The sequence below is a fragment of the Aquarana catesbeiana genome, linkage group LG01 (genome assembly GCF_042186555.1).
Source record: "Aquarana catesbeiana isolate 2022-GZ linkage group LG01, ASM4218655v1, whole genome shotgun sequence".
Lineage (NCBI taxonomy): Eukaryota > Metazoa > Chordata > Amphibia > Anura > Ranidae > Aquarana > Aquarana catesbeiana.
This window is the reverse complement of record NC_133324.1, coordinates 127,280,846-127,307,608: the sequence shown is the minus strand read 5'-3', so window position 1 is coordinate 127,307,608 and position 26,763 is coordinate 127,280,846. Positions and strand designations below refer to the sequence as shown.

Sequence of the window (26,763 nt, the reverse complement as noted above, 5' to 3'; positions counted from 1 at the left end):
ATGTAACCTCCGCCTCATTGGACTGCCGGAGGGGGCTGAGGGTAAGGACCCCACACTTTTCCTGGAGCAATTGCTCATCAAGACTTATGGTAGAGAGGCCTTCTCCCCCATGCTGGCGGTTGAAAGAGCCCATCGTATGCCCGCCAGACCGCCACCACAGGGAGCCCCGCCACGTACTTTTATAGCCAAAATGCTCAACTACAGAGATAGAGACGCAGCCCTACGACTTGCAAGGGAAAGAGGTAACATCCCCCTAGGCAATGTAAAAGTGGCGGTATTCCCTGACTTTTCGGCGGAGGTGCAGCGACGCAGACAAAATTTTATGGAAGCCAAGCGCAAGCTCAGAAACCTCAACATGAAATATGCCATGCTGTTTCCAGCGCGTCTCCGGGTGGAACATGACGGTCGTGCTTCCTTCTTTGAAGATCCTGCTGAACTGATGGCCTGGTTAGAACGCAGAAACAACTTAGAAAAGGCGGATTAAGGTGTCTGTGAGTATGTAATCATACGTTAATCTTCCACACACACACCCCTGCAATAGATGCAACAGCAACTCAATATCAACCTCCCACACTGAACACTCACCCCCATTCACTTCACCAGTTGTTATTATTGTGAAGATAACCTAAGGGGTAGAGGGACACAGTGTCTACACAAATATCTACACGTACTCCCCTGAAGTGGACTTCGATCCAGTATATATTCTGCGGATCACTGCTGATATATAATGTTGGAACTTTCCCGGGTCAACTCCCTAAGTGTTCGAACTACACTCATTACCTTTTACACCTCAAAGGGGCTCTGGACCATTACAGTCCTGCAATCCACAAGCAGAGTGCAGCGTACTCTGCCCCCTTGCAAGTCTGGAATTGTCGGCCTAAGAAGAATCCACCATAACGCCACCAACCCTGATAATGTGCAATCTCCAGCTATACACCTGAGTGAAAAGAGACTAGCCCTCTTTGTGTTTTTTCTTCTATGGAAAGAGAAGATTAGAAGTGCACAGACACTTATCCTACTTCTTATACTTTATTTTCATTATTTTTTCTTTCAATATGCCGTCAAGACCGAGACTGCAAAGAAAGTTTTGTTATGGGTGAATGCTAGCATCAGTTGGGGAAGATGCAAAGCAGGGAGGGGGGAGGGGAAACTTACAAGTTGAATTTCAATGTATGTGTTTTAATGTTTAAGTGTACAGCACTGGTGTGCCCTGTGTTTCACCGGTGGTTGGGTGCTACATGCAGTGAGTTACATTATATGACCAGAAAGAATCTGACCCCTCTTAATTTGTTCCTATTAAGGAGAGAGGGGTGTAGATTGAGACCACAAAAACATATCCTATCACAATTCCCGTTACTATATCAATACGTTACCCCTCAATACAGAGTCAAGTCCAGATCCACAGGGAAGGTATTGTCATGCACACACACCGAAGCCAATTGGAGAGAATATGTCTTAGGGAGGGGGGAGAGGGGGGGGGAACTAAAAAGTTGGATTCAACTACGCCTGCTTCGGTTTACTTGTGTATGACAATGCTATATCCTACGTCTATCCGGTGTTCACTGGTTACCCATAGCATGTTATATTACGGATGTATTGGGAGCCTGATACTTTCTGTTTTGTTCCTTCTTAGAAAGGAGAACCTCAGTTTGGGTGCACAGGAGTCCATCCCATTTTATTTATTGCCCTCTTCTTACTTCTTCTCTTATTATGCTACCGGATGCAAAAGCATAAAGAAAACTCTGTTACTGATGCAGGCTGACATTGGCGAGGTGGGAGATACTGCTGGAAGGGGGGAGCGAGGGAGAGAAGCTGAAAAATTGAACTTAACTGTGTACACTATAACTGCTGCGTCTGCAACACTAACATGTCTTGGACCTATCAGGTGCCTACTTGACAGACGCGGTATGTTATATCATCCATCTCTTCTCTTTAACCGCTCTACATCACCCCACCATGGGGGGACCGAGGGCTACATTAGTACACTAATATATAGTCACAAATAACAATGCCCAGACTGTCATTGAAGTTCCTTACATGGAATGTGAGGGGACTGCGGGACAAAATTAAGCGGGCGGCAGCTCTAGCATTTCTTAAAAAACAAAGAGCGGATGTGGTGGCCCTGGTCGAGACCCACATAGAAGGTAGACTTCAGATGACACTCCGTCGTCCATGGGTGGGTTGGGCGTTCCACTCGACCTATACAACACACTCAAGAGGTGTCTCGGTACTTATTGCAAAAACGGTGAACTTCGAATTATGCGAACTACACACTGACCCACAAGGTAGATATATATTTATATCCTCTAAAATACACGGGGAACCCTTCTTGATCCTGGCTGTTTATGTCCCTCCCCCGTTTTCCATCTCCATACTACTAGAGGGAATTTCCTTTATAGCAAAATACCCAACAGCTCAAACAATATGGATGGGAGATTTTAATAATACACTTAATGAAGAACTAGACAGACTGAGACCAACTCCACTTGCTACAAACCCTCTCAGGGATACTAAACTTGCCAGGCTTTTCTCACCCTTTCACCTGATAGACACCTGGAGGCATAAACACCCCCACACGCGTAAATACTCCTGCTTTTCAGCAACACATAACACTATGTCAAGAATTGACTTCATTTTCATATCCCAAAATCTGTCAGCACGTCTCCTTGAGACAGTGTTTGGTCCTAGACTGCTCTCGGATCATGCTCCATACTGGATCACCCTCACCTTCCACATAGATAAACCACCAACTTCATGGCGCCTTAATCCGTTCTGGCTGACACTGTTGCCAGAAGATGATGACTTGTCAGCCGAATGGGAGTCCTTTTTCCGAGAAAACACAAACTCTGCTTCTTTTCTGATAGTGTGGGAGACCTTCAAAATACACGCCAGGGCCACCCTAACAAATCGCATTAACAGGATCAAAACAAACTCATTGGACACCTATGAAAAGGCGGAGACTGAATTCTTACGCACAGAACACACATATCAAACTGACCCATCCCAAGCTAATGCCTCCCACTTAAAACTACAATCCAGGATCATAAACCAACTCCAATACGAAAAAGCAAGACAGAAAATATTTTTTGCCAAGCAGAAGTATTTTGAGCAGGGAGAGAGAGCTGGAAAACTTCTGGCGTTTCTAGCTCGAAATGAGGATAAGCCCCCGGTGGTAATTGCACTGCAGGGCCCGGAGGGGCAAAAAATCACTGATCCTCCTGCTGTAGCATCTAAGTTTAGAGAGTTCTTTATGGACTTATATAATTCTAGGACCCAAGTGGGATCAGACGATATGACTTCCTTTCTGGAAGGAGTAGCATTCCCTCAACTTACGAATGAACAAAGGGAACTTCTAGAGGCCCCTCTCACTGGGGAAGAAATAGACACTGCAATTGCGAGTTTCGCCAAATCTAAATCCCCTGGCTCAGATGGGTTACCCATAGAATTTTACTCACATTATAATGAAATACTTACCCCCAAATTGCTAACCCTCTACAATGTTATGTTTAAACAATTCACCCTCCCAGCCTCTATGGGTGAAGCCACAATAGTCTTAATACCTAAACCGGGCAAGGACCTGGGTCACCCGGAATCCTACCGCCCTATCTCATTACTACAGACTGATATCAAGATACTGGCCAAAATCCTAGCAATGCGACTCAATCAAGTGATACTCAATCTTATACATGCTGATCAGGCAGGTTTTATGCCGGGACGCAATACTTCCTTTAACCTACGAAAATTATTTATAAACATGCAGGCTACACATGAGAATGTAGGCACAAGGGTGATAGTCACCCTTGATACAGCCAAGGCTTTCGATTCAATTGAGTGGGAATATCTCTGGTGCTGTCTCGAACGATATGGCTTTGGTCCGAACTTCATTCAATGGGTACGATTACTATACCAGGACCCTACGGCCAGAGTGGTGGCGAATGGATGGCCGTCTCAGAAGTTCGACCTCCATAGAGGCACAAGACAAGGCTGCCCATTGTCCCCACTACTGTATGCTCTGGCTGCGGAACCATTGGCTATCTCTGTTCGGACAGACCCAGAGATTATAGGATTAAAAACCGGAACCCTTACAGAAAAAATCAGCATGTACGCCGATGACACATTACTATATCTGGCGGACACAGGTCCTTCCCTCCACCGGGCGCTCCAGACAATTGAGCGTTTCGGGAGATTTTCGGGCCTCAAAATAAATTGGGGGAAGTCCCAAGTTTTACCAATAGACACCTTCCCACTCACGGAATTCCAAGCCACCCTACCATTACAAAGAGTAGACACAATTAAATACTTAGGAATAAATACCTCCAAAAATCCAGCAGACTATATAACACTCAATATTAAACCATTATATTCCCTTATTAAAACTAAAACGCAATCGTGGACTAGGCTACCCCTAGGAGTATGGGGCCGCATCAACCTCATAAAAATGATACTACTCCCTAAAATATTATACATACTCTGGCATGCCCCAATATACATACCTTTAAAACACTTTAAAATAATGGAGTCCCTTCTCAAACCCTTTGTGTGGGGGAAAAATAGACACAAGATCGCATGGCAAACCCTCAAAAACCCAACAGACATGGGAGGTACAGCACTCCCAGACCTTAATCACTACTATATTGCGTCCCAACTCTCCCAACTTTACCATATAGATAAGGTGGACAGTGAAAGATTCCGGATGCTACTGTGCCCACAATGGGCCCAAGGAATCTCAGATTCTATATATGCTATCACCATGGGCACTAGGACTAACGAAGGCAACACACACAGAACATCCCTGCTGTACCAGTACAGACGCATTTGGGAACTCGCAAACAACAAACTCAATATACCCAGACACAATGACTTCACCCCCTTATGGTGTAACAGAGACTTACCAGAGCTACACGGCATCCATGACTGGGGACCTTGGATGGAGAGGGGTATAATCTATTTACACCATGTTTGGTCAAACGGAACCCTTAAAAGTTTTTACACCCTCAAAGAAGAATTCCATCTGACCAACAATATGATATTCAGATTCCTCCAATTGAGACACGCAATGCAGGCACAATTTCCACAACCCCCATCACAATCAGCTCCCAATCCTCTAATAGCAATCATAAAAGATACAGACCCAAAAAAATTAATCTCCTCTTTCTACAACATGCTCATTATCCCAATAGCCACAAAAATAGCATACGGCCTCAAATCTCGCTGGGAAAGGGATCTGGGTAACCTAGAGGATGAGGAATGGGAAGAAGCACTGGACACATGTAAAGAAGTGTCTCCCAAGCTGTCAGACAGGTTGACACACTTATATATAATACACCGCACATACCTAACCCCGCATAGGGTAGCCAGATACAAACACAACTACTCAACTATATGTCCAATGTGTAAGTCCTCAGAGTGTTCATTCTACCATCTCCTCTGGTCATGCCCACAGATACAGGGCCTATGGAAACAGATAGTGACCTTCCTCCACGACAATATGGGTTCTCCTGTGACACTGGACCCCAAACAATGCCTGTTAGGTATATTTCCGAACCCACTGGAAAAATACACCAAGGTATTTCTGCAGGAGACCCTGTTCTCATGTAGAAAGATAATAGCTAGGAAGTGGATGCGTCCCTTACCACCCGAGATTAAAGAGTGGAAAGCAGAAGTAAATGGGACACTCCCATATAAAAGGGTGATATACATAAATAGAGGGTGCCCAGCCAAATACAACAGAATATGGGATCGATGGCTACAGGACTCGGAAACTTGCTCATAATCACTGTAAATTGCTTTCACACCAGAAAAATATCTCTCCTCAATAAAAGCACTATAATCATATCCTGCATTGAATGATAATATTAATAGAGAACATCAGAAGTAACGCAAGACAGACCACTCATGTATGTAACCATCTTTATTTCATGTACAATTACCTTGTAATGTATACATGTATAAGTAAGTGCAAATAATATGACTTGTATGTAATCTGATTCATAATAAAAACTTTGTTGGGAAAAAAAAAAAAAAGAAAAGGCAGTCGAGAGTCTTTGTAGGTCCGACTTTGGTAGAGAGATATTGAGAATTTCCAACTTACTGTAGTTCACTTTGAAATTACTGACTGCCCCAAATTTCTGGAATTCCTGCAGCACTGAGGGCAGGGACGAATGTGGGGGTGTCATAAATAGGAGCAGATTGTCTGCGAATAGAGCAAGTTTGGTATGGGTGGGCCCGACCGTTATTCCTTGCACAGAGGGATTGTTTTGTAGAGCAATAGCTAAATGTTTCATAGTGAGAACATATAGGAGGGGGGACAGAGGGCACCCTTGTTGTGTCCCATTATGGATAGAGAATGCCGGGGACAGAGAGCCATTCAGTCTAATCCCAGCAGATGGAGAGGAGTAGAGGAACATTATCCTTGAGATCATGTGAGCTCCCAATCCTATTTGTTGCAAAGACATTCGAAGAAATTGCCAATCCAATCAGTCAAATGCTTTCTTTGCATCGCCCTTTAAAAGGCATAAAGGAATATCGTAGGTTCGGGCATAGTCGGCTAAAAGAAGGGTTTTCAGGGTGTTAGCCCTTGCTTCACGCCACTCACAAATCCCACCTGATCTAAGTGGATAAAATTGGACAACATTGGTTGTAATCTGTTGGCCAACACTTTAGCGAAGATCTTCAAATCAACCCCGATCAGAGATATTGGCCTATAATTTGTGCATAAAGTCGGGTTCTTCTCCTGTTTTGGAATAAGAGATATATGAGCTTTGAGTGTTTGTGGAGGGAACACCGAGCCCTCTGACACAGAGTTGAACACTTTAATGAAGAAGGGGAGCAAATAGTTTATAAAACTTAGGAGTAAAGCTGTCCGGCCCTGGGCTCTTGCCAGATGGTGTACCCGTAATAGCTCTTGCAACCTCATCTTCTGTAAGAGGCTTTTCAAGTTCGTTAACGGCCTCCTCATCCAAAGTGGGGAGCGCAGTTTCCATGACATAAGAGAACTTGTCATGAGGAGTAGGAGGGGAAACTGGTGACTGAGTCGCAGGTATATTGTACGGGGATTGGTAAAAATCCCTGAACGCCTGCGCTATCTTAAACGGTGAGGAGATTGGTTCTCCATGCGGTCCCTGGATATGGGAGATGAAAGTAGAGGACACTTTCGGGTGTAGGAAGCGTGCCAGTGATCTGCCACATTTGTCTTGCAATTTATATTGGTGGAATGCGAGCTTGTCCGCAAATGTACGCGCAGAGGTGTCATACAGTCCCCTGAGTTGTGATCGGGTGTTGGAAACTTCCATGAGCATTTCTGTTGTTGGGGACCGCTTATGCTCAGTTTCTAAGTTTCTGAGCTTTTGAATTGCAGCCACTATAGCGGCCGAGCGTTCCCTTTTCAGACGAGTTTCTAATTGAATAAAGGTTCCATGTAACACTGCCTTTAGTGCCTCCCATTGGATGGGAAATGACGTGGTATCATGTGCCACGTCATTAGAGATTGTCTCTGATATACGTGTAACGCATTCCGAATTTGCCAGCAACGAGTCTTGCAAGCACCATGTCCACTCCTTCATCGGTGTGGAAGGGAGCGAGAATGTCAAGTATATAGGGGAGTGGTCCAACCAGATCATAGAGTCTATTCCGCACTCAGGAGACCAATCCAGACAGCTGTGGTCACTCAAGAGATAGTCAATGCGACTATAAGTCTGATGTACCCGAGAGAAGTGCGTGTAGTCACAAGACTTGGGGCACGGTACCCTCCAAACGTCTACAAGATGCAAGTCCTAAAGTGCGCGTTTCAAAGCCCTAAATTTGGGGAATGAAATATGTGATCGTGAGGTGGAGGAGTCCAGTAGTGGCTCCAGAGGGGTTTTAAAATCTCCACCCAGAATGAGCTTACCCTCCATAAACTCAGAAAGAATCTTCAGATACTGCAAAGCTGATGGGACTTGGTTGACATTTGGTAGGTAAATGTTAGCTTCCGTAAATTTAACGCCCCACAGCGAGAATTTCACAAAGACATACCTTCCCTGAGGGTCTGAGAGTTGATCAAGCAATTCAATGGGGATGTTTTGTGAAATGCAATAGATTCTCCCTTCGTTTTCTGGGACGGATTGGTACTATGGAACCATCTGTTGGAACAGGAAGGAGTGAAGGCAGATTGAAAGTGGATCTTATGCATTTGATAGAAGATCTGTCCTCTCTTAGAGGGTAAATTGAGTCCATTTAAATGGTATGAACACAGTTTTAGTCGAGGGTGAGATATCACCGTATGGGCCATGGTGGAGCGAAAAGAAAAATAGAAAAACCAAGGGGGGGGGGGTACAGGAGAGGAAAATGTGAGCGAGGGGAGGGAGTTGAAAATGGAAGAAGGCTGGAAGAAGACTGGACAGAGAGGACACCTGGGAAAGGTGTCTCAAAAAAGACTAAGGTGTCCGCAGTAGCGAGACACTCCGTGAAATCAAATGTAAGGCACAAATCGTGCCAAACCTATTTAGGTCGGAGTCAGGAAGTCTGAGTTGTGATCCCGACAACATAGCAGGCATCTATAACATATACATAACACACCCGTCTATCATAGAATATTGATTAACTAAGGTTTTAAGTAACAAAAGAACACTGCATTTACCTTAATCACAGTTGGAGAAAACGCCTGAATGCCCATGTGCAGTCACCTAGCATCACAAGCAATGTACATTATAAGCATTTCCAAAATATGAGGTGATATTAAAGAAGTCAACTAGTTCTGTGGTACAAGGTCAGTGAGGCCCTGGACTGAGAGGAGACGAAAAAGCCGCAGGACAGGCAAAAAGGCAGTCCGGTGGGCTCCAGGTCAGTCAACAGGTCCACCTGCCCGAGTTACCGGAAAGGCACATTGGCTATAGGGACTTCCCAGGGATTTAATGGTGGGTTTCATTCGGCTCAGGTCACTTCCCAGTTAAGAGACTCAGAAGGTATCAAAGGATTAGATGACCGGGGAAGGTTTGTAAAGGAAATGATGCTCAAAGAATATTCATTTCAGCCTCGGTATAGCCAATGTGTGTGAAAGTATATGGGTAGGGCCAGGATGGTCGGGTGTCATATGAAGCCCCCCAAGCATTAATAAAGAGCAGCAGTATTGTTATGCCCCGTACACACGGTCGGATTTTCCGACGGAAAATGTGTGATAGGACCTTGTTGTCGGAAATTCCGACCGTGTGTAGGCTCCATCACACATTTTCCATCGGATTTTCCGACACACAAAGTTTGAGAGCAGGATATAAAATTTTCCGACAACAAAATCCGTTGTCGGAAATTCCGATCGTGTGTACACAAATCCGATGGACAAAGTGCCACGCATGCTCAGAATAAATAAAGAGATGAAAGCTATTGGCCACTGCCCCGTTTATAGTCCCGACGTACATGTTTTACGTCACCGCGTTTAGAACGATCGGATTTTCCGACAACTTTGTGTGACCGTGTGTATGCAAGACAAGTTTGAGCCAACATCCGTCGGAAAAAATCCTAGGATTTTGTTGTCGGAATGTCCGAACAAAGTCCGACCGTGTGTACGGGGCATTAGTCTCTTATCTATATCTGTTAGGTGCTCCGGTCCCAGTAGAAGAGCACCTAATCTCAGCATACATCTATACAGTCCCTGTGAACTAAATGGTATGATCAGCATGAGTTTATAGGAGGGAGGCATCTAGAATAAACAGTACCAAGGATAACCTGGCCAAGGTCCAGCTTAAAAATTGCAGATTGAAAAATGCAAACCCACTGTGAAACAATAAACAGAAAGAAAAAGAACCAGTGTTGGGCTCACATGGGAGAGCCGAATCAGTCTTCCAGCGATATTGGTCACCTTGTGTTAGGACCAGAAGAAGCAGATCCAGATCTCAGGCATCTGCAATGTTGTGGAGAGAGGGCCCGGCAGTCTTTGACGGTCCTCTGGAGGGTCTAGCCAGTTCAGAATGCTGATAGGGTCTTGTGCAGGAAGATGAAAAAGGCAGGAAGTTGATCGTGATCTGACAAAACAAATTTGTAATTCTCATCTCGGGTCACTTTGACACTGAAAGGATGGCCCCAGGTGTAAGTAGCCCCAGTGTGACGGATCAGATCCAAAAGCGGACGGACCACCCGTTTCATGTATAATGTGTTGCAGGAGAAATCCGGATAGAGGTGTAGTGTAGATCCATCGAAATCCACAGGTTTTTTTTTGTTTTTTTTAACTAAAGTGTCGTTAAGGAGCCAAGTACACAAAGTATGAAGACCATCATTTCTAAATGCTAAGTACCAAGTTGAAATCCAGTGTATATGATTTAAATTTGCAAATACTCTATATACGATAACAGGGTGATGCAGGTGTCCTGGGAAGTATTTAAAAGCAAAGATGTCATACATAGGGCAGCATTTTGAGTAGGTGCTTGGATCTCTCTGGCCTGGGTAGTGTTCACCAGGAAAGCAGTTAGTTTGTGTGCCTACTTGTATGCATGGGACACTATTCCGAGATATTCAAGGAGGTTAACTAGATTCAGACCAAAATAGTCCTATTGCTTGATTGTGTGTCGAGAGACATATTGTAAGTTCCTGCAGAGAATGCTATGTTTTTCCATCTTTAGTAAAGCATTGCAGCAGGTGTTGACTCTATATGAATGGGAGAATTAAAACTATTAAGGGTTATTTTGTCTACATGCAGGATAGTTACCAGCCTAGAACTGACAAATTATCCTGCCTCTCTGGCATGCTGTGTACAGTACATTTTCTTCTTTTTATGAGCTGAGATTACATTTCCTATTAAATAAGAATAGTTGCTGGAATATCTCAAATCTAAAAATAGAGAACTGAGAAAGGTCAGATCGCAGTGGTGTTACCCATGCAATGTATTATGTATAGGTAGATTATAATGCATCAGGCGCCTACATAGCAGCAGTGGCCAGCACAGATAAGGAGGGCAGGAACTGATCAGATTTCTACTTGTTACACGAGTCATAACGTGGGAAAGACCAACCAAAAACTATTTTGAAGACTATGGCAGATGAACCTGAAGTACACATCATTAACAATATGTAATTTCAATATTAATTTAACATTTAACCCTTTCACTGCCAGGTCTGTATGCCATACGGACATACAGAAGTGCCTACAGGTGACCAGGTCAGTACGGCGTACAAACCTCATTTCTCCCTCGCCTATAAGCTTCTGGTCACTTCAGTGACCTTAAGCTTTTATCAGAATTGATCCGCAGACTCTGCTGAACAATACTATAACTCTAATCAGAGGATTACAACCCCCCCCACCCACGCTGCTGCCTCCCTGTCCCCTGCCTTTCCACCACCGCTGCACCCTTCCATCTAAAACTGCCCCCCACTCTCCTCTCCTATACCCTTCACACCCCTTCTTCACCCCCAGCATTGATTACCCCCCTCCACCCGATCCGACCACCCCTGCAAACCGGATCTCTGCAGCCATCAGGTCTGCATAGGCCTTGAGGGGGGGGGGGGTGCAGATGTGTCCCCCCACCAGTCAGATCGCCCCCCCAACTGCCCCTGCACCCCCGATCCATGGCCGCTCTGAGCGTCATCTCACAATCCCCTCCCTCTGCCTGCAGCTTCTCCCTGCACAGATCTCCTATGATCTCTCAGACTGGGGATAGCAGCGGGAGGGGGGGGATGGGGGGGAGAGGTGCAGGTGGGGGTGAAGCTGGGGCTTGGGGGGCTTTAGTAAACATGTATTTACTAAGCTCCCCCCTGTAGAAGAGAGGACACATGCAGCGATCACTACTGATCACTGCTATATGCCCACTGACAGCTGATATATTGTAACCGTAAGTGTTACAATGTATCAGACTGACATTTTCGGAATGAATGGAATCTCTATACAGTAAAGTGCTGCAGAGAAAAGGGACTGTCTTCAGTCCCTTTTCCTGTCTCAAAAAAAGAGATATGGGGGCCTGTTTAGACCTCTGATATCTCATCAAAGACCCCCCCCCCAAAAAAACAAAAAAAAAAAACAAAACATTTAATGACTGTAAAACATGTAAAAAGTAAAAAAAAAAAACAACACAAACTTAGTAAGACCCCCCAGGTCCGCCTGCACTCACCCCTCCACGGATACCTCAGCTTCTCCTCCCGGCCAACCCAATCTGTCCTGATTGGCCAGGAGGAGAAGCCGGAAGACAATAGCGAATATTAATTCGCTATTGTCACAACTCACAAGTGGGTGGGTGGGTTCAGGGTGCAATGCTATTTACCTGAGCCCAACCTTTTTCAAGCCAATTAGAGCCTCAGGCTAATACAAACGTATGAGTCCGACGCCCTGCAAGGGAGAGGCGCCCCTAATGGACCGGCTGCTTCTGGTAAGACCCCTTTCACATGGAGCGGATCTGTCTGCTGATCCCCCCTGAGCAGGCGGATGACAGGTACGTGTCTGCTTCGCTGATGCAGAGCAGACACGGACACAGCTCGCTACTCTCTATGGGACAGTCAGATGGAAACAGACCGCCTGTCCATTTCCATGGGATGCCATCCAATCCGATCTGCTAGATGGATGGGTAATAGAATCCCCATCAGTCTGTTTTTAGCAGACTGGATCAGATGCAGGCGGGTGAAAACAGACACATGTCCATTTACATCAGTCTCTCCATAGAGAACAATGGGTGGTCCGATTGGGCCCACCTAAAAAATAGACAGGCAGACCTGATCGGTCTGCTTGTGTGAGAGGGACCTAAGGCCTTGTTCACACAGGGCACACACAGCGTACCTTTACAGGGATGCACGTGTTCTGTGCATCTCTGTGCAGACAGTCCCATTGATGTCATTTGAGATGTAGCACCTGCACGAACAGAGCCGTTGCTCCCAATTTTACATCCACGTAGGTCCGTATGCATGTCCCTGAGCTCACACTGCCTGCGTTCGGGGTCATGTACCCACACCCATACGGATGTCAGATTGGAAACAGCAGCTATGATGCCTGTGCAGCCGTTGCATCCCAATTGACATAAATGGGACTGCCTGTACGGGGATGCATGGAACACCTGTGCATCCATGTGTGGGTAAACATGGCCCCACATGGGCATATACATTAGTATGCCGTATGTGAATGAGGCTTTAGTACTAATTTAACAGGAATTTTGGAAGTTACGTTGTGTTTATGTGCGATATTAATGTTTTTAGTGTATTTTTAGTGATAGCTAAATGATAGCAATATGATGAACATTTGAGCAATTTTTGCGGGGCCCAAAAAATCAGTAGCACATTTTTTTTTATTCTACTGGCCATGTGTTTTTAGAAAATGTCTAGTTTGAGGGGTCTTTTCAAATTCTGAAGGCTGTAAGTGAAAAATGAATAACAGATTTTTAGAGAAATTTTTGCACTTTTTCACCATTTTGCAAAAAGGTGCAATTTAAAATTTACTAATTTTTTTTTATTAACTCCATACAGGTTAAGCTTTTATATTTAGTGGGGATTTAGCAGGAATTTTGTAAAATTAGCTGTGTTTTTATCTGCTAATAATGGTTTTAGTGTATTTTTTGCGAATATATTGGTTCGATAAACATTTGCGCAAATACCGTGGGGTCTTAAAAATCAGTAGCACCTTCTTTTTATTCTAGAGGTCATATGCTTTCAGAAAATATCTGGCTTTGGGGGTCTTTCACAAATTTTGAAAGCTGTAAGGGAAAAATTAAAACCTTCAGATTTTTAGCCAAATTTGGATATTTACACTTTTGCGTCTGTTCAATTTTCACCATTTCGCAAAAAGGCAAAATTTAAAAGTTACAAATATTTGTTATTTATTCACTCAATACAGGTTAAGCTTTTATATTTAGTAGGAATTTTGTAAAATTTGCTGTGTTTTTATCTGCTAATAATGGTTTTAGTCTATTTTTTGCAAATATGTTGGTTTGATACTGTGGGAAACAAAGGAAAAATTGCAAAAATGGTCTGGCCACCTGAGTGTACAAAATGGAGCACAGGGCCTAGCAGCTAAAGGGTTAAATAAAGCATGTTTTATTTTCATCCAGTGCACACAAATTCAAAACGTAAACTTTGCCTGTTGAAACAATTGAATTTTGGCTTATTTTGTTGGGCCTGCATTGAATAAAGCAGCCCAATGCACGTGGTGTCAATGGGACCTCAGTCATGGCCTAGTTTAACAAAAAACATGCAACTGTTAATATTTATCTTTCAAACTGCCCTAAAGAGTCGGCATTATGGATAAAAAGTGCGTTGTCATTTATCTTTGATTACTTATAATCTCCACTGTTAAATAGAAAATGTGCCCTGCTTTGTTTTAACAGACTGTTATCACCACAGTTAATTACATGGATTAAACTGCTGTCTTGTTATGATTATGTCAGTAATGATGAAGGACATTTATGAAAGACAGAACAGTTAAAAAAAAAGTAATAATTATAGACAAGCCTGATTTGAAATTACATTCCTATTACCTGAAGGTTGTGATTGGCACCTTCTAAGGTAAAACTAATTTTAGACATGGAAACATATTTACAGATAGCATCTATTTCCTGTCTCCAACATAAAGCAAGAGCAATAGCTGGGGAGCCGCACACTAATATGTAGATTATCTTGGCAGCTGACACCATTTAAATTAGTAATTATCTCTCAATTAAAAATTGTGTCATAGAAGTCATTCATTTTTCCCCTCCATTTTTTCCCCTTTATTTGAAATGTCACTTTACCGTATTGCATTACTGATGAAAGCAAATGTTCAAACATGAATTACATAAAAAAAAAAAAAGTCAATAAGCAAATTACCGTTGTCATAAGGTTGACCTTCAAGTAATATAATGCCCTTCCAGCTTTTGAACAGGTGCTTGATCAGAAATAAAAGGGGTAAGCTGGTCATAAACCTAGCAATCGAATTAAACAAACTTCCTAATATCTATCAACAGTTACCGTATTTATTGGTGTATAACATGCACAGGCATTTTAAGAGGGAAGTTTCAGGAAAAAAAACTTAGATTTTAAATAAGGAACAATGCAGCCTCATCAGTCTACATCAATGCAGCCTTATCAGTCTACATCAATGCAGCCTCACCAGTGCCATCAATGCAGCAGCCTCACCATTGCCATCAATGAAGCTGCCTCACCATTGCCATCAGTGCAGCCTGATCGATGCCCATCTGCAGCCTAGAGGGGACAGGGAAGGGGGCGGGATGAGCGCGGACAGATTACATCCAGTGAGAATCTCCTATGATAGAAAGAACAGTGGTCCGATGGTGGCCCAGGAGACGGGACTTCCTGTTACAGAGGCTGCCAAGTAAACAGGAGATTCTCACTGTATGTAATTTGACAGCGCTCATCCCGTCCCCCTCTGTGTGCCCTCTGAGGCAGCTAAAATTGAAGTATTGGCGTATAACACGCACATGCTATTTGCACCCGATTTTCAGGATGAAAAAGTGCATGTTATACGCCAATAAATACAGTTATTTAGTACAGGATCCTACCTGTAAAGATACAAACTGAGTTGATTTTTAGGTAGTGTTTTTTTATAAGTTTTTACTGGCTTTAGAGGTCAGCTAGGCCTGGTAAATGTTGTTTTGTTTTATATGGGATGTGTGGCAGTGTTGTATGCCAAAGTAGTGTTGGGCAGCCCATAGACTGTGCAAATTTCTTTCCTGCAGCCACAGGTTGTGGCGTCAAGAAAAGACAGTGTTTATTGCTAGCGGCTATAGCAGCCGATTGTGATAATCCGGCAGGCTGGTTGTATCCAAGTTGATCGATCAATCAACTTGGTATATTCAGCCTGCCTGTTAATGGTTTGAATCTCAGCTGCTTCCCGCTGAACTGGCCAAGATTCAAGCTGTATATGGCCTGCCTTAGAACTGAACGTTATAAAACCTGTGCTAAGAGAAATATGAAGGCTCTCCTTACTGACGACCTTCTGAAAATGCAAATTGAATGGCTGTATATGTCTTCGGTGCTTTGAGTCATTGACTTGAAACAAGCATGTGTCAATGAGAGCACAAGTAGAACTCTTGATCTGCATATTGGGTTATTGAGAAATTGTTGATGGCAGGCTCAGGATGTTTTAGGTACATCTTAGAGAGGATAATCAGTGCATCCAATGTTGGTGGTGTAGTTGTTCAAACACAGAGATTTTTTACAAAGATTTCAGGCACTCATCTACCACTTCTGCATGTGGGATGGTTCTAGTTGATATATTTTTTTAAAATATACATAATCCCTATTTTATTTTACATTTTAAGCCAAAAATGCCCAAATGCATAATCCGCCAAGGTTATCAATGCAATATCTAGACTAGAGGAAACTCGGGCCTGTCCAGAGGTATGACTCCGTCATGAGGCCCAGATTGGGGCGAAGCGCTCATGAGTTCCCTTGCATGTGGCCACCCATTCCTCTGCTTCTATGATCTCTGTCACCTCCCCAAGCCAGTCCAGCTCGCTCGGAACTCTTCCAATGAATTGGTATAAGGCACTTTGTGGCATTGAGGAGGTGAGGGAGAGCACTGCGCTTATAGTGAGAGAGAGAAGTAGGGGGAATGTGAAGCAAAAAGTGCTTCGGGAAAAATGGACGTCAATACCGTCTATTCGATATGCGTCTGCAGACAGCAGACCAAAAGGGTGATAAAAACGGACAGTCCCACCAAATATGGAAGAATGTTCCCCTCTGCCCACATCCCCCACCAGCACAAGTCAGAGACTGATGACGGGTTAATTCTAGCAAGGAACGTGGGCACTCGGTACCACCATGACAGCAGCTTATAGTTATTTTATTGCATTTTAGAGTCCACTGAGCTAGAGTGTGTGAGAAGGTACAAGTGGTACAATTGCTCCTCAGCGAACTTACATCAGAGATCCCGCTCCCATTCTCTAATGAATAATGCTTTAGGGTTAGGAGCAGCTCAATCAAGTAATTTATAAAGAGCTGAGATCATATGCGGTAGGGTGTCTTCAGCAACCCGTAAGCGTTCAAACTCTGTAAGGGTAGACCTAATCGGAGATATGTGGCTCTGTGAGGAGACAAATTCAGTGAGTTGACGATACCTCCAAAAGTCAAAGGGGAAACTACCGTACTGCTCCCTGAGGGTGGTCAGCAGGGTTAGATTGTGACCCTCGAAAAAGCGGGACAGGCCAACATCCTCAACAGTTATCCAGGGTCCAAAGAAGGACAACTGCTCCCCAGCAGGAAACCAAGGGAAGCCACCGGCAGGCACTAGTTGTTATGTTGGGGGGGGCAGAGCTAAGGACCTTTTTAGCCTGTCCCAGACTTTGAGGACACCTTTCACTCGAAGAGACCCATGGTGCATAGATTACGGCCTGCAATAGTCTTCTCAAGGGGGACCCATAATTTAGAGGAGGTGTGAAATCTCCAGTTAAGAATGTGCTGCAGAGCAACAGCTCGATGATAATGTAAAATATTGGGGATGCCAAGGCCTCCCAGCTGTTTGGGCTGTTGCAACAAAGCCATGGCGAGATGTAGTCTCTTGCATTTCCAAACAAATGAGGTAAAGAGGCTGTGGAGCTCGGTAAAAAAGCGTGTGATTGGTTGCATGAGTGCTAAACATGGGGTATTTTGTGAAATGTTGCAATGCACGTGTATATGCTCATTCAGAGAAACCAGACAGCACAGAACTGAATTACGTAAGCAGCTTTGACTGGAGAAGATTTGATCATGTAACCCCTGACCCAGACCTAAAGGTCAGTCTTGTGAACTATTTTCTACTTTAAAAAGGTTGGACAATACACCTTGATCCTCAACCTGCCCTAAGCTCTGGTTATACAGTGAAGGAAAAGCAGATTATCACTCTTTCATCCTATTTGTCATAACTGTTGCCTGATAGCACTTTGCAAAGCAGTAGAGCTGCTATAAGCTCAGACTGCTTACCCTCCCTCTACTAGTCTGAGGGGTGCTGTGCAGGAGATTAGAGGAAGCTGTTATCAGGACAGATTTCAATATTTATTTTAGTTGTATGTAAAAATACATTCAAAGATATAGTGAAGACAACTTTATTGATCTTGTGCTATTTTTTTCCCCTGACTTATATAACTTTGACAACAACTATCGCTGAAGGGACATACAGCCTAACGTGCCTGTCGTAATCTGCCAATGTGTCTTTTGACTGTGCTGGAAACCAGAGCAGCTGGACCAACTCAAACCAGTTGGGTCACTACATCGCCTTTACCTTTGTGGATGACTAAAAATACCTTTTTTTTTTCCATACCTACCACACGCAGTCATAACAATTTAATATGTTACCCCCAACATAATGACACTACAGGCTATCCCACTGCCTTTACTCTCTAGCTTCTCCTCCTAACCCTGTCTCTCTCTTTATTCTTCCCCCCCACACCCTGAAGAGCTGTGGTAAGAGGGCCTAGTCTTCTTCCCCAATGTCTTCAGTCTCATGTCTCCCTAATCTTGTTCCAAGTATCCAACAAATCCAATAGCATGTGCTGTAGTCCTTGACAGTTTTCTTTAGGATTACAATTACTTAATAATATCTCCATCCCTTTTGTTATGCCAGGGTATGCACTTGAGGCCCCTTATATCAAGAAAGATGATCACCACTATTATGCAGCAAAAAATGTTTAAAATCTCTATTACATTTTAATTGCTGTTTGCGTTCCTGATTGGAAAATGTATCCTAATTTTCCTGATGACCATTGTCAGTGGGACAAAAAGCAAAAGGAAATCCCACAAGTTTACCGTTGTCATCAGAACCAGTCTAATACGGCATTTGCCTTTACTTTGAAGAGACTCACACTTGCTTCATGTTATGTAACTGGTACAGGAAGTGAGTAGACATCTCCACAGTAGGGACAAAGAAGGAGGTTTAACCATTCTCTGCTCTATCCAAAAATAAGGAAAATATTTTAGATATAAGAGCACTTAATTCGAATGCAAAAGCTCTTTAACTGCTAATTTTATGTTTTGTTTCTTTTTTAGAACTAAGCTCTGAAAACCTCAGAATTTGCTTTAAGATCGTTAACGCTTATATTTTCTTCATGTCCTCAGAGTTCCTACAGGTATGTTGAATGCTGGTTTGCTTACTCTATGTATTTTATGGATTCTTTTTTTATGAGTTACTGTAACAATTTTAATAAAGGTTTGTTTTGTTATAGAAAAGGATAAAAAAAAAAACAAAAGCACATAAATTTAGGATGACACCTGACCACAGTAGAATATAATAGAGGGCACAGGTGAACAATGAAAACAGGGCTCCTATATAGTTTTCAAATTATTTTCAAAACACGCATTACTCCTCACTGTTTTACTGTGATTGATGACTGCTTGTTTTGTTTCAATTGATATTTGTAAAATGCCATGTGTTTGGCAGAAGGGGCAGTGCAGAATGGGGAAGAATTATTCAGGATATTGCTCATAAATTGAAAAGGCTTCTTAAGTGCCTGTTTCTCCACAGCCAATACAAGCCTTGTCATCTGAAACTATGTTTAATGCTATCATTAGTTCTTATACCGTTTTGCACTTTACTGTGTGAGGCCATTACAGGAAAACATATTAAAGTACAAAATAGATGACAAGTAATAAATGAAAATTCTAGGCCACTGAATGCTGTAAAGTGATAATGAAATGCTGACAGTTTTCCATTTTTTCAGCATGCATTGAATGTCACTTATAAACTATACACTATTTTTTTTTTTTTTTTTGTTTTCTAAAGCAACACTATCACATTTTAATGAGTACATATAGTAGGTTGAAATTACATATTTGCATCTGCAAAGCTTTGTGAAACAATGCACCTTAGGGTCCAGTCAGAAATGATTATACTGCTGGCGTTACATCACTAGTGGTAGAATCACCCAGGGAAGGTAATCACTTCTCCCAGTGGTCGCTTTACTCTCTACACTCAATAAAGGATATGACCCGCTAGCAAGGAAGCAGTAAAGGGGTGACCTCTTGCTGGTCCGACTAGCGAGGGAGGGACTCCATAAGAAAAGGTAAGCGATCTTTCAGTACTATTGTCATTGGCATCTTTACCAAAAAAACTACCTATGCAGATAAGGGACATCTGTAGATGAAAACAACAAAGTTGAATAATACCCTTGCCTAGGTGTTGGCCTTTTTACCTGCCTTGTGAAGCCTGACTGGAATACTTATAGGATGTTGCTAAGGGAAGCCTAGTGCTACTGCTCACCTTCACCATCACAGTAGTGAGCTCTTAATTGCTGAGCTTAGAGCAACTGCATCAGGGCAGAGAGAGCACATGTGGGGGTTTGAACCAGAAAAAGAGCCTGCTCCTGTGATGCTTGTACAGACAAAAAATTTGAGGAAAAATCTATTGAATTGTGTCCTATTATGGTTTTTATATCCTGTAAATGTTGATGCAAAGTGTCCAAAATCCTAGCTTGTCATCTAATAGCAGTGATTGTCAGCCTGATCCAAGCAAATCAGGTTGGTTTTATCCCTGACCTAAAGTAACTTGTACTTTTTCTGATGGATGTATGCCTTACTTTCCTCCGCAATACCTTGGTGCTGGCCTGGCACACTTACTGTACATGAGTGTATCAGAGAAACTCTTTATTTGAGCTGTATGAATACCAAGAAACACACAAGAGCTTGTATTCCCCTTTGCAGAACTGCTTAAGTTCTGATAAATTTGATGACCGTTTGTGGACTGCAGTCTTCAAGTCAATCCACAGATTTTCAATGAGGTTTAAGTCTGGGCTCTGACTAGGCTATGCAAGGACATTCACCAGATTAAACCAGATTTTGTAGTAATTTACATCTCAATAAATAGCACAATGGAAAAAAAAACCTGCTATCTCCCCAATATATATATATATATATATATATATATATATATATATATATATATATATATATATATATATATATTGGGGAGATAGCAGGTTTTTTTTATCTATATATATATACACTGATCAAGTGAGTTACTCCTCTCCTACCTGCGTAATTCCTGGAGCAGTGTCAAGGTGCGCTCCCAATGATCTACCAATACTTGAATAGAAGAAAAGACGGGACACGATCTCCAATTCAAAATGTTTTACTAAAGTATCTTCATAACATGTAAAATAACATAATGCTGTTATTTGCATTAACTTTTTGCATTAGAGATTGTGCCCTGTCTTTTCTTCTATATATATATATATTTATATCTAGATATAGATATATCTATATAGATAAATCTACATATGCAGTGAGGGAAAAAAGTATTTGATCCCCTGCTGATTTTGTACTTTTGCCCACTGACAAAGAAATGATCAGTCTATAATTTTAATGGTAGGTTTATTTTAAAAGTGAGAGACAGAATAACAACAAAAATATCCAGAAAAACACATTTCAAAAAAGTTACACATTGATTTGCATTTTAATGAGTGAAATAAGTATTTGATCCCCTGTCAATCAGCAAGATTTCTGGCTCCCAGGTGTCTTCTATACAGGTAACGAGCTGAGAATAGCTGAGAATAGGAGCACTTTCTTAAAGGGAGTGCTCCTAATCTCATCTTGTAACCTGTATAAAAGACACCTGCCCACAGAAGCAATCAATCAATCATATTCCAATCTCTCTACCATGGCCAAGACCAAAGAGCTGTCCAAGGATGTCAGGAACAAGATTGTAGACCTACACAAGGCTGGAATGGGCAACAAGACCATCGGCAAGCAGCTTGGTGAGAGGGTGATAACAGTTGGTGCTATTATTCGCAAATGAAAGAAACACAAAATAACTGTCAATCTCCCTCGGTCTGGGGCTCCATGCAAGATCTCACCTCGTGGAGTTTCAATGACCATGAGAACGGTGAGGAATCCGCCCAGAACTACACGGGAAAATCTTGTCAGTGATTTCAAGGCAGCTAGTCATCAAAAAAACAATTGGTAACACACTACGCCGTGAAGGACTGAAATTCTGCAGCGCCCGCAAGGTCCCCCTGCTCTAGAAAGCACATGTACAGGTCTGTCTTAAGTTTTCTAATGAACATCTGAATGATTCAGAGGAGAACTGGGTGAAAGTGTTGTAGTCAGATGAGACCAAAATCAAGCTCTTTGGCATCAACTCAATTTGCCATGTTTGGAGGAGGAGGAATGCTGCCTATGACCCCAAGAACACCATTCCCACCGTCAAACATGGAGATGGAAACATTATGCTTTGTGGGTGTTTTTCTGCTAAGGGGACAGAACAACTTCTCCGCATTAAAGGAACGATGGAGAGGGCCATGTACCGTCAAATCTTGGGTGAGAACCTCCTTCCCTCAGCCAGGGCATTGAAAATAGTTCTTGAATGGGTATTTCAGCATGACAAAAACCCAAAACACATGGCCAAGGCAACAAAGGAGTGTCCCAAGAAGAAGCACATTAAAGTCTTGGAGGAGCCTAGCCAGTCTCCAGACCTTAATCCCATAGAAAATATGTGGAAGGAGCTGAAGGTGTGAGTTAGCCTCGAAACCTTAATGACTTGGGGAGGATCTGCAAAGAGGAGCGGGACAAAATCTCTCCTGTGATGTATGCAAACCTGGTGTCCAACTTCAAGAAATATCTGTCCTTTCACTCATTAAAATGCAAATCAATTTATAACTTTTTTGAAATGCGTTTTTCCTAATTTTGTTGTTGTTATTCTGTCTCTCACTGTTAAAATAAATCTACCATTAAAATTATAGACTGATCATTTCTTTGTCAGTGGGCAAACATACAAAATCAGCTGGGGATCAAATACTTTTTTCCCCTCACTGTGTGTGTGTGTATATATATATATATATATATATATATATATATATATATATATTATAAAGTTGTGCTCATGCACACAAGTTGACACTAAAGGGTTTGAATGGCTATTAAAGGTAACCATCCTCACCTGTGATTTGTTTGATTGTAATTAGTGTGTGTGTATAAAAGGCCAATGTGTTTCTGAGCTCCTGACAGACCCTTGCATCTTTCATCCAGTGCTGCACTAACGTTTCTGGATTCTGAGTCATGGGGAAAGCAAAAGAATTGTCAAAGGATCTGTGGGAAAAGGTAGTTGAACTGTAAAAAACAGGAAAGGGATATAAAAAGATATCCAAGGAATTGCGAATGCCAATCAGCAGTGTCCAAACTCTAATCTAGTAGTGGAAGTTCTGTTCTGTTGAAACCAAACCACGGTCAGGTAGACCAACTATAATTTCAGTCACAACTGCCAGGAAAATTGTTCAGGATACAAAGAAAAACCCACAAATGACTTAAGGTGAAGTACAGGACTCTCTGAAAACATGTGGTGTGGCTGTTTCAAGATGCAAAATAAGGAGGCACTTGAAGAAAGATGGGCTGTATGGTCGAGTCACCAGAAGAAAGCCATTACTACGCAAATGCCACAAAGTATCCCACTTACAATATGCCAAACAGCACAGAGACGAGCCTCAAACCTTCTGGCACAAAGTCATTTGGAGTGATGGGACTAATTTAGCTTTCTGGCCACAGCCATAAATGCTTCATTTGTAGAGGAGTTAACAAGGCCTATGATGAAAGGTACACCATTCCTACCTCGAAACATGGAGGTGGATCGCTGATGTTTTGTGGATGTGTGAGCTACAAAGGCACAGGAAATTTGGTCAAAATTGATGGCAAGATGAATGCAGTATGCTATAAAAAAAAACTGGATGAACCTTTGCATTCATCAGCCAGGAAGCTGTACATGGGACGTACTTCGACATTTCAATGTCAATGATCCAAAACACAAGGCCAAGTCGACCTGTCATTGGCTACAGCAGAATAAAGTGAAGGTTCTGGAGTGGCCATCTCAGTCTCCTGACCTCAATATCATTGAGCCACTCTGGTGAGATCCCAAATGTGCAGTTCATGCAAGACAGCCCAAGAATTTACAGGAACTGGAGGCTTTTTGCTAAGAGGAATGGGCAGCTTTACCATCTGAGAAGATAAAGTCTCATCCACAAATACCACAAAAGACTTCAAGCTGCCATTGATGTTTAAGTGGGCAATACACGGTATTAAGAACTGGGGTATGTAAACTTTTGATCAGGGTCATTTGGGTAGTTTCTGTTATCATTATGATTTAAAAAGAGTAAATACAGTTGATTGTTAGTGTTTGGCTGAAGCCATTTATTATCAATGAGTGAAAGAAAAGTCTTTGTGTTATTCATATTCTCTAAAAAAATGGCCAAGAAATCATAAATTCTGCCAGGGCATGTAAACTTATGAGCACAACTGTGTGTATGTGTGTGTGCATGTGTGTATATATATATATATATATATATATATATATATATATATATATATATATATGTATGTGTGTGTGTATATATACACATACAGTTAGGTCCATATAGATTTGGACATAGGCACAATTTTTGTTTTTTTTTCCAGGTATTTACAAAACATATTCGAGCTATAGTTATATAATGGATATGGGCTTTAAGTGCACACTCAGGCTTAATTTGAGGGTGTGTACATTCAAATCAGAGGAAGGGTTTAAGAAATACAGCTCTTAAGAATAGCCATCACCCCTTTTTCAAGGGACCAAAAGTAATTGGACAATTGAATCAAAAGCTGTTTTCGTGGCCAGGTGTGGGCTACTCTGCTGTTTCTTCATTGTTTAAGCAGGTAAAAGGTCTGGAGTTTTTTTTCAGTGTCGTGTTTGCGATTGAAATATATTGCTGTGAACCTACATCATGCGTTCAAAGGAGCTGTCCATGCAAGTGAAACAGGCCATTGCAAGGCTTAAAAAAACTAAACAACATTAGTAGTGGCCAAATTAACAGTTTGGTACATTCTGAGGAAAAAAGAACGCACTGGTGAGCTCAGCAACATAAAAAGGCCTGGAAGTCCACGGAAGACAACAGTGGTGGATGATCGCAGGATCTTCTCCATAGTAAAGAAAAACCTATTCACAAAATCCAGACGCTCTCCAGGAGGTGGGCGTATCATTGTCAAAGTCTACAATTAAGAGAAGACTTCACAAGAGCAAATACAGAGGGTTCACCACAAGGTGCAAACTATTCATTAGCCTGAAGAATAGAAAATCCAGATTAGTATTTGCCAAAATACATCTAAAAAAGCCAGACCAGTTCTGGAAAAGCATTTTTTGGGCGGATGAAACGAAGATTAATCTGTACCAGAATGACGGGAAGAAAAAAATGTGTCGGAAGGCTTGGAAGAGCTCATGATCCAAAGCACACAACGCCATCTGTAAAACATAGTGGAGGCAATGTGATGGCATGGGCATGCATGGCTTCCAGGGGCAATGGGTCATTGCTGTTTATTGATGATGTGACAGAAGACAGAAGCAGCCGGATGAATTCTGCACAGTTTAGAGATATAGTCAGCCCAGATTCAGCCAAATGCAGCAAAGTTGATTGGATGATGCTTCACAGTACAGATGGACAGTGATCCAAAACACACTGCAAAAGCAACCCAGGAGCTTTTGAAGGAAAAGAAGTTGAATATTCTGCAATGGCCGAGTCAATCACCTGATCTCAACCCAATTGAGCATGAATTTCACTTGCTTAAGGGCCACAAAGAACAACTGAAGACTGCTGCAATTAGAGCCTGTCAAAGCATCAGAAAGGAGGAAATCCTGTTATTGGTAATGTCCATGGTTTCCAGACTTCAGGCAGTCTGCCAGTAAAGGGTTCTCAAAAAAATATTTAAAAAATGAACATTTTATTAATGATTATATTCATTTGTCCAATTCATTTGAGCCCCTGAAAATGGAGGGGCTGTGTATAAAAATGGTTGGAGTTCCTAAAATTTGTGCTTAATATTTATGTTCAACCCCTTGAATTAAAGCTGAAAGTCTGCACTTCAAATGCATTTGCAATGTTTCATTTTAATTTTATTCTGGTGGCATACAGTACCAAAAGTATGAAAATTGTGCCTGTGTCCAAATATATACTGTATGGACCTAATTGTGTGTATATACAATATCTCACAAAAGTGAGTACACCCCTCACATTTTTGTAAATATTTTATTATATCTTTTCATGTGACAAAACTGAAGAAATTACACTTTGTTACAATGTAAAGTAGTGAGTGTACAGCTTGTGTAACAGTGCAAAATTGCTGTCCCCTCAAAATAACTCAACACACAGCCATTAATGTCTAAACCGCTAGCAACAAAAGTTAAGTACACCCCTAAGTGAAAATGTCCAAATAGGGCCCAAAGTGTCAATATTTTGTGTGGCCACCATTATTTTCCAGCACTGCCTTAAGCCTCTTGGGCATGGAGTTCATCAGAGCCTCACAGGTTGCCACTGAAGTCCTCTTCCACTCCTCCATGATGACATCACGGAGCTGGTAGATGTTAGAGACCTTGCGCTCCTCCACCTTCCATTTCAGGATACCCCACAGATGCTCAGCAGGGGTTAGGTCTGGAGACATGCTTGGCCAGTCCATCACCTTTCCCCCCAGCTTCTTTAGCAAGGCAGTGGTCGTCTTAAAGGTGTGTTTGTGGTCGTTATCATGTTGGAATACTGCCCTGCGGTCAAGTCTCTAAAGGGAGGGGATCATGCTCTGCTTCAGTATGTCACAGTACATGTTGGCATTCATGGTTCCCTCAATGAACTGTAGCTCCTCAGTGCTGGTAGCACTCATGCAACCCCAGACCATAACACTCCCATCACCATGCTTGACTGTAGGCAAGACACATTTGTCTTTGTACTCCTCACCTGGTAGCCGCCACACACGCTTGACACCATTTGAACCAAATAAGTTTATCTTGTTCTCATCAGACCACAGGACATGGTTCCAGTAATCCATGTCCTTAGTCTGCTTGTCTTTAACAACTGTTTGCGGGCTTTCTTGTGCATCATGTTTAGAAGAGGCTTCCTTCTGGGACGACAGC

General features: G+C 42.4%; 1 protein-coding gene across 1 annotated transcript in view; it reads left to right on the top strand.

Moving 5' to 3' along the window:
- Nucleotides 1-26,763, top strand: part of IPO11 (importin 11) — a 677,548-nt gene that overhangs the window by 349,872 nt on the left and 300,913 nt on the right. The window contains 1 exon segment of the mRNA XM_073623616.1: nt 18,900-18,979. Coding sequence (XP_073479717.1) covers nt 18,900-18,979 — 80 coding nt within the window.